General features: G+C 41.7%; 1 protein-coding gene across 3 annotated transcripts in view; it reads right to left on the bottom strand.

The window, feature by feature from the left end:
• ATP6V0A1 (ATPase H+ transporting V0 subunit a1) overlaps nt 1–9,506 on the bottom strand; it is a 68,782-nt gene that overhangs the window by 37,826 nt on the left and 21,450 nt on the right. For 2 of the 3 annotated variants that reach the window (XM_003786335.3, XM_023511261.1), the window contains 5 exons: nt 8,405–8,508; nt 7,934–8,060; nt 5,304–5,386; nt 4,062–4,155; nt 1,447–1,659 (listed from right to left, as the gene is read on the bottom strand). In XM_003786335.3, coding sequence (XP_003786383.1) covers nt 1,447–1,659; nt 4,062–4,155; nt 5,304–5,386; nt 7,934–8,060; nt 8,405–8,508 — 621 coding nt within the window. The remainder of the gene's footprint in view (nt 1–1,446; nt 1,660–4,061; nt 4,156–5,303; nt 5,387–7,933; nt 8,061–8,404; nt 8,509–9,506) is intronic. The other variant, XM_003786334.3, reaches the window with a different exon arrangement.

The following is a 9,506-nucleotide window of genomic DNA, read 5'->3' on the forward strand; positions in this document are numbered from 1 at the left end:
GCCATGGTGTCACAGCTCACAGCAACCTCAAACTGTTGGGCTCAAGTGATTCTCTTGCCTCAGCCTCCCAAGTAGCTGGGACTACAGGTACCTGCCACAATGCCCGGCTATTTTTTGCAGCAGCTGTTATTGCTATTTAGGTGGCCCAGGCCGGTTCAAACCCACCAGCCTTGGTATATGTCGCTGGCACCATAACCCCTGTGCTATGGGCACCGTGTCTCTCAGATTACTCTTAAAATTGCTTGTTATCATTTTTTTTTTCTGTGAGACAGAGTCTCACTCTTTTGCCCAGGCTAAAGTGCTGTGACATCAGCCTAGCTCACAGCAACCTCAAACTCCTGGGCTTAAATGATTCTTCAGTTTCAGCCCTCAACCTGAGCTTAAATGATCCTCTGGTTTCAGCCTCCCAAGGAGCTGGGACTGTAGGTACCCACCACAACACCCAGCTAATTTCAATATTTTTAGTAGAAAGGGGTCTCACTCTTGCTTAGGCTGGTTTTGAACTCCCAAGCTCAAAGTATCTTCCCACCTTGGCCTCCCAGAGTGCTAGGATTACAGGAGTGAGCCATCGTACCCAGGCTTTTAAAAGTATTTCACGCTTGGTACCTGTAGCACAATGGTTACAGAGCCAGCCACATACACCGAGGCTGGCAGGTTCAAAACCGGCCTGGGACAGCTAAACAATAATGACAAATGCAACAAGAACAGCAACAACAAAAAGTATTTCAATCATCTTCTTTCATGATTCTTTCATGTTCTTTACATAAAAGAACATAAAAGAATATTCCAATGCCTCTCAACTCTGCGTGGAATAAAATTTAAACCTTCTAACTTGTAATTTTAAAATCTTTCACGATTAGGTTCCAATCTACCTGATGCAGAGGGATACTCCCTTTCAGCTAACTCATTACAATCCTGTTCTTGGCCACACATGCATGGCTGCACTGTACTTCCTGCCCTTGTCCATACTGTTTTCTTCTCTTCAATACCATGATCAAATGCCACCTTCCTTCTTGAAGCTTTTTCCAAGAAAAGTGGAAACAGCAGTTTCTAAGTAAACTGTAAGATACTTGAGGGCATGTTTTGGGTATCTCTGTCCCCCTCCAGGCTCTTACCGCAGTTCCTTGGATAGAGCAGTTGTTCTAATTAACTACCAAACAGAAATAGCTGCATACAGAGAGTGCGTCAGCAAATTAATCTGCTCATGAGTTACCCTAAAGAATCATACGATCAAATCATTTCACCTTTCTGAACTTCAGTTTCCACATCATAAAATAAGGATAGTATTTTGTGCTATTCTAGGTGTATGAAATATACTGTCAGGTGCAAGACAGATACATTAAAGAACTCTGAAAGTAAGAATGCCATAAAAATGAAATTAATGTTAGTACTGATAGAAACATCTCTTCCTGGCCACAAGGTGCACTGCTAGCTTTGAAGACTCACCGTGCCCCTTCTGAGTGCAAACTGGATGGAGTCAAGGTCAGTGACAGGGCACCAGACCTCTGCAATCAGGCACTTCTGGGTCACATCTATGTTGCATAGATTCAGGGTGTGGTAGATGGCCTTCATCTTCCGCACCTTGATGAACCAGACACGAATGTTCTTGGCAGCTGCCTGCAGAACCCGCTGGCGGTGATCCTCTGTTTGATTTAGAACCTTTCGAAAGAGAAAGGAACAAGAAAAGATCCTTATATAACACTACTTTTAGTTCTCAGGAAAGGAATGGCAAAGAGACATAGCTTTCTGGGGGGGTTTTGTTTTTTTTGAGACAGAGCCTCAAGCTGTCCCCTGGGTAGAGTGCTATGGCCTCCCAGCTCACAGTAACCTCCAACTCCTGGGCTCAAGCGAGTCTCCTGCCTCAGCCTCCCAAGTAGCTGGGACTACAGGCGCCCGCCACAATGCCTGGCCATTTTTTGGTTGCAGCCGTCATTGTTGTTTGGCGGGCCTGGGCTGGGGATTCGAACCCACCACCTTAGGTGTATGTGGCTGGCGCCTTAGCCGCTTGAGCCACAGGCGCCAAGCCTTATTTTATTTTTTGAGATAGAGCCTCAAGCTGTCAACCTAGGTAGAGTGCTGTGGCATCACAGCTCACTGCAACCTCCAACTCCTGAGCTCAAATGACTCTCCTGCCTCCGCCTCCCAAGTAGCTGGGACTACAGGAGCCCGTCACAACGCCCAGCTATTTTTTGGTTGCAGCCATCATTGTTATTTGGCAGGCCCAGGCTGGATTTGAACCTGCCAGCTCAAGTGTATGTGGCTGGTGCCTTAGCCACTTGAGCCACAGGCGCCAAGCCTTATTACCAAATATTTAAGGTCTTAAATAGCAGAAGAGAGGCTAAGCCTATTGCTTCCAATTGGAAGAAACTGGCCAAGCAACCCACCACTCACACTTCTATATGAGAATCTATCTTAAATCTCCATATCTCTTTGAAAATGAAAAAGTCACATGCTAACCATGTTAAACGCGAGTCTCCACTATAGATGGTTCTTTGAGTTAGTTCAGGAAGCAGTAACTACTCCCTGAAAAATTGTCTTGGGCAGAGGAAGGTGACGTCTATAAAGAGGGTTGGTTTTTTTTTTTTGCTTTTAGCCATGACATGCTAGGAAAACACTTATGTCACTTGAGGATAGCTATCTTCTCCCCTTCTAGGTATTGACTATTTCACAATTACTACTAAAACTTCTGGAAGGATGTGAAATGAACTTGCAAGCAATGTTCTACTTGCTTTTCTCTTTCCCCATCCCACTTTTTGGTATTTTCAATCCTTTTTTAAAGTTTCAGTTTCTATAGCTAGATTTTAAAAAAATTCAAATTCTGGGCTCGGCGCCTGTGGCTCAAGTGGCTAAGGTGTCAGCCACATACACCTAAGGTGGAGGGTTCAAATCCAACCTGGACCCACCAAACAACAATGATGGCTGCAACCGAAAAAAAATAGCCAGGCGTTGTGGCGGGCGCCTGTGGTCCCAGCAACTTGGGAGGCGGAGGCAGGAGACTCACTTGAGCCCAGGAGTTGGCGGTTGCTGTGAGCTATGCCACAGCACTCTACCCAGGGGGACAGCTTGAGGCTCTGTCTCAAAAAAAAAAAAATTCAAATTCTGGTCATTTATAATGACTATGGCACACCCCCTTTAAATCTAAGCCTAAAATAGAGTCTAGAATGTACTAATACAGCCTATCACTCACCAACAGTTCTAAAAAACTCTCCCTCTATGGTTAAACGGATAAGTGTGTCTCAAAGGAGTGGCAATAGGTCAACTTGGTGGGTCATACACAGTGGGGCTGGTAGGAAAGACAAGTTGAAAGGGAGTTGAAATGGGATCTACAATGTACCTCTGACAATTCTGCCACTGCTGGAAACAACTGCCTTTGAGATGAAGTATGTTTATTAATGCTTCAAAGGGGCAATCATCACATTCAATCTTTCAAAAGGGAACAAAACCCCACTGGCTATCCTTTTCTCCCACATATGTGTAAATCATGACTCCTCCCTAGAACCCTGTGATAACCACGGCATGTAAACCACACATACTACAATTTGGAAAAAACCTAATGCAATCTGTTCTTCAGTACAACAGTTATTCCAGGGCTCTTTGGCCAGACTGTGTGGTTAAGATCAAAGGTGACCAGAAGGATACATGCCAAGCTATTAAGACCGGCTGCTTCAGCAGGCACAATGTGTATCTGAGAGGGCAGAACTGACTTTACATGTACTTCTGCATTATTTGTTTATTTGTTTGTTTTTTATTTAACTAAGCATACTTCCTTTTTTTTACTTATAAAAAGTATCTCAGACTCATAAGGTGGAGGGGGACTGAATACTCTAAGCCACAATTCCAGATGCTTAGCATTCCTGCCTTATTTGAGGACAACTAATGCTATTTTTAACAGTCACTCCCCGAGACTTTCCCCAGCTCCTAGAGAAAAATATTACCCATAAACTTTTCTTTTTATGGTATCCTGGTTTGCCACAGGTACCTAATACACTGTCAGTGTTTCAAGAAAGAATGGTCATCTATTATATTTGAGAAAAACAAATTCCCTCCAGCCCTCTGTGTACCATTTGGAGATCATCAATCCTGGTGTTTACACCGGAAGCCATTTCCTTTCTCTCCTGTGGTGTCTCAGGACAGGGATAGAGTGAAGCTCGGAACCTGGAATGCACAGACACGACCTTAGGAACATCAAAATTTCTTAACATATCCAATTTAAATAATCTCAGAAAGTAATCCTAATTTATTAGAAGGACCAAAACAGGACTAGGTCAGACTTATGTGTTAAAGCAACATTAATTATTTATGTGAAGTTACCTGCAGATAGAGTACTAACATTCGAACTATGCTGACATTCTCCATAGCTCCACAATTCTCTTGCGAGTTAAAAAAAACAACACACACACACACACAAAAGTAAAGCAAATTATATTATACATTATTAGAGAAAAATGTCATGGAAAAAAATTCAGTCACTATGGCAGAATTTCAGAAAATTTAGGGACACAGTGTATAGGGCACTATGCTGCATATATGGACCCATTGTACCAGAATAATGTGGCATTTATAAAACAACAACCCTTAAAATTACTTGTTCCCAACAAAAGGAAATTGTGGCTTTGATGGTACTTTTATTTTATTTTTTTAATTGAGACAAAGTCTCAAACTGTCACCCTGGGTAGAGTGCTGTAACGTCATAGCTCACAGCAACCTCAAACTCCAGGCTTAAGCAATTCTCTTGCCTCAGCCTCCCAAGTAGCTGGGACTACAGGTACCCATCACAATGCCTGGCTATTTTTTGGTTGTAGTTGTCATTGTTGTTCGGCAGGCCCAGGCTGGATTCAAACCTGCCAGCTCCAGTGTATGTGGCTGATGCCCTAGCCACTGAACTACAGGCACTGCGCCCTTGATAGTACTTTTAAAAATGAACTTAGGCTTTTTCTACTTGTTAGCCCTAACATTATTAAAATATAGTCACTACGTCAAGGTAGATTAAGAAAGATTTGTGAGTTTAGGAATTTGAAGCTGCAGTGAACTACGACTGTACCACTGTATTCCAGGCAGGCTGGGTGATAAAGTGAGACCTTGTCTCTTTAAGAAAAAAAGAGAGAGAGAGAGAGAGAGAGAGAGAATGCGAGCATGCCATGCATGTGCAAGCACATGATCAAGAGAGAATAAAGGTTGTTAGTTTGGTAACATAAAAAAAATTTTTTTTAAAAAGAATTTGTGTTTCACTATTCCGAATTCTAAAGCTCAACAGTTAAGCAGCACAGCTATGCCCTCCTGGTGGAGGGACATGTTCCTCTTACCCTTCACAGATTTTCTTGACTCTGTTTTTCAGCTGATCGCCTTGGAAGAAGATGATAAACACAGACTTGTGCACGTGGTCACCCTGGGTCCCAGAATCAAAAACCAAGAGTTCAGACTTCTAAACCTGGATGAAAAGGTCTTACATATCTAACTTTGTGGTGATAGAGGAACAACACTGTACTTTAACCACCACCCTCATTCCATTTCCTAAAGTTCACTATAAGAACATCTGCCACAAAAATCTTCACTATAGGAACATCTGCCAATCCATAAAAATCTTCCCCCATTTGTTTTTTGACTCAACCAGGAGCTATTCAGAGAAGCTAATGGTGTTACTCCTAGCACCATTTAGCCTTATTGACTAATTCAACTTTAAATCTTATATTGCTTGAATGACATAAGAATAGACGGAAGACAAGAGAAGGAAGCTATTTCTCTGTTCCAGGGCTTTGAAATTCACACACATTATAAAATAGGCTGGACAACTATAAGGAACTGAGTTGCTAGGAAGAATGTTAAGTAGAATCTCATGATTCTCATAATTCATGCTAATTTAGACTTTATGGGGCAGTGAGGAAGGAAATCCATTCCAAATAACCATTTTACACCTGAAGTACAATGCTAGGACTAGAAGGAAAGAACTGATAAATAAGGTATAAAAGGTGTTAACCAGGCTTGTCTATGGTTGACTGTATTTTCTCATATTTGTATAGAGTATATATTGCTTTTAAAATAAGAAAACAAAACTTTAGAAAGGTAAAAGGAGATGAGAAGTAAAAAAAAAAATCAGACTCCAAAGTCTAAAACTCTAAATTCTCTGAGCTAAACTAGGGCCCATTCTTGCAGCAGCTGCTCTGATATAGATATCGAGGGCCCCTTTTCCTCGATTTGTTGATAAAATAATCTTTCTTTTGCCAAGAGGAAATTTGACTGAATATTCCTGAGAACAGCTCCACATTGGGTGTGACTGCAGATTACAATGTTTTTACAACCTGAGACAACCTTCAAGTAAGATTATAAAACTTAAAAAAAAAATTGAAGGATTCACCTTAAGTGTCATTATACTTTTACTCAGCATGGAGGATAAAAGCCACACAGCTATATGACCCACCCAATCTAAGAAATATCATAATTCAATCCCTCTTCTTAGGTAAAGAATACTAATTTAAGAAATTCACAAAATATTTAGAATAGAAAATCTAACTCCAGGTTTCTAAACAGTATTAGTACAAAAGTAAAGTAAAATTTCTACAGTACATTTAATCTTTACTTATCATTCCTGAAATCAGGACTTAGCAGACCCATGCAGGTTTAGGTTATAAATTCTATCTCATTAAGTCAAATACCAAGATGTTCAGCTGGTCCTACTTTCCAAAGCACTGAGTGGGAAAGATCTTCCTATCTTGTGCAATATATATTCTTAAACTAAATTTAATTCTCCCAACAAATAAGTAGATAAAAAAATCCTTACCAAGTAAAATTTCATTAGCTTATAAAGATCACAGTTTAGGAAACCTCACCTTCTCTTTTCATACATGGTTATTACCAAATTTGGAATCAGATGCTTGTTTTAAGTTAATTTTCACAGACTGGGCATGGTGGCTCACACCTGTAAACCTAGCACTTTGGGAGGCTGAAGCAGGTGGATTGTTTGAGCCTCAGAAGTTCAGAAGTTTGAGACCAGGGTGGCGCTTGTGGCTCAAAAGGGTAGGGCATCATGGCCCCACGGTGGCCCCCAGCCCCAGCCAAAAAAAAAAAAAGAAGTTTGAGACCAGCCTGACCAGGAATTTGAGACCAGCTTGAACAAGAGTGAGACCTCATTTCTACTAAAAATAGAAAAAATAAAAATTAGGCTTGGCCCCATAGCACAGTGGTTATGGCACCAGCCATGTACACTGAGGCTGGCGGGTTCAAAACCTGCCAGGCCTGCTAGACAACAGTGACAACTGCAACAAAAAATAGCCAGGCGTTGTAGCAGGTGCCTAAAGTCCCACCTACTTAGGAGCCTGAGGCAAGAGAATCGCTTAAGCCCAAGAGTTGGGCTTGTGATGCTACAGCACTCTACTGAGGGTGACATAGTGAAACTCTATTTCCAAAAAAAAAAAAAAAATTAGCTGGGGCGTGGTAGCAGACGCCTAAAGTCCCAGCCACTCAGGAGGCTGAGGTGAGAGGATTGTTTGAGCCCAAGAGTTTGAAGCTGCTGAGTGAACTAGGCTGAGTTCTCTAGTGCTGAGCCACACCACTCTACTCACAATGACAGAGTGAGACTCTGTCTCAAAAAAAAAAGAAAAAAGGTAATTTTCATAAAAGGAAAATTTTCTTTCGGTCGCAGATCAGTAACAGAAAATAATAAAGGTAAAATTTAAAATAAGTGGGTAAAAAATTACTGAACAAAATAGCACCTATATGGTAAGGCTTAAAAATACATATGTGTCATTGTACATCTTATATGTACATATGGAAGTTAAATTAGTGGAAAGGAGCAGTCCTGCAAACTCTCAGATCAAAGCAGGAATAAACATAAAGGATCTTCTGTGGAAGGGTCAGATTCAGGTGGCCCCACGCTGCGTTACTGCTCTGGGCTCCCTTTACAAGACCTACTCCACAAGACGCAATCTCCTTGTCTTACAGTCACAGGATCCTCGAGAGGGTTCTCGATTTCAGCCTGTCGCAGAAACACATTCCCCCTGCACACTCGCCAAAGCATGCGCTCAAAAGTAGGGATGCGCTCCCGGTTAATCACACCAGCCACGAAGCTGTGGGGAGAAGAAGCAGATTGGGAAGTCTATTTCACATCATGGAATGGGAGAAATGAAGACACAGAATGGCAGTGAAAGGAGACCAAAGACTACACACATGACACTAGGTGTTGTTATGTAAGAAGGGCTGCCAGAGTCTTATTCCTGATCTAACTTCTGGACCGAGCAGAAAGCTGACAGAGTAACTCAGGAACTGAATCCATAGGGACTTAGGACCACCTCTCAATAGGCTCAGAAGAGGATGTATCCCAGTAGCAAGTGAGTCCCCGGCCTCACTGTTCTTTTGAACAGCAAAGATGAACATGACTCACTGAGTATAGGAAGGTTGAAGAGAGACTTACCCAAGTCTTAAAGGCGCGCCTCTTCCCATCTCATTAGGCTCCAACAGGGATGATGACTCTTCCAACAGGTCTGGATCCGCCATCTGCTGATGATGCAATTCAGCCTGAATTCACAAATCAATTAATATCTAATGAAAATAGTTAGTGGCATGCAGGGAACGAGGAACCAGGAGACAGGTTCAGAAAATAAGGATGAAAGAGGGAAAAAAAAAAAAAAACACCAATAAAGTAAGAGATACCTACAAAAAGAAGACAAGAATAGGCAAAGAAAATAATCCAAGGTAAAGAAAGCATAATTGCCCCAGTGAAGCATCTGGGAAATGGTTTTAGAAATAAGGAATAAAAGAAAAAAAACTACATGATGGTGACATGTATAAATCTGTTAGTTGGTGGAAGCCATTTTCTCTCCTATATTGCCCTGAATGAACCATGAAAGTACCAGGAATTATCTTTGCATGTAGATAGGAAGCTGAAATTAGTAGATAAGAAGCTTTTGCCCAAAAATGAAGCAGCTCTGTAAATACTCTCAACATTTAATTCTAGGCAGCTATAAACGAGAATGTTCTCTGTGTGAGAATGTGAAAGAGGGAAACTCTTTTGAAGGAAAAAGCAAGGCACTCTCAGTGTCTCGAACACTGTGTGATATGGAGAAAGACAGAAGGGGCATCTACAGATATCTAGATTTTTCAGGTTGTGAAGAATTCAGAACATGTGGGGCCAGGAGAAGCAGCTCATGCCTGTAATCCTGGCACTCTGGGAGACCTTCAAAGGTGGGAGGATCGCTTGAGCTCAGGAAAAGACCAGCCTAAGCAAGAGCAAGACTCCATCTCTACCAAAAACAGGAAAATTAGACAGGCATTGTGGCGGGACCTGGGACCTATAAACTCAGCTACTCAGGAGGCTAAGGCAGGAAGCTATGAGCTAGGCTGATGCCACAACACTCTAGCCTGGGCAACAGAGTAAGACTCTGTCAAAAAAAAAAAGATTACAGAACACAAGAATTTTCTTCATAATCATGTATAAAATGTTCAAAACCATAGGATTTAAAAATTATTTCTGGCTCAGCGCCTGTGGCTCAAGCGGCTAAGGCACCAGCCACATA

Source organism: Otolemur garnettii, unplaced genomic scaffold (assembly GCF_000181295.1).
Source record: "Otolemur garnettii isolate 467f Iridium unplaced genomic scaffold, OtoGar3 scaffold00018, whole genome shotgun sequence".
Classification (NCBI taxonomy): Eukaryota; Metazoa; Chordata; class Mammalia; order Primates; family Galagidae; genus Otolemur; species Otolemur garnettii.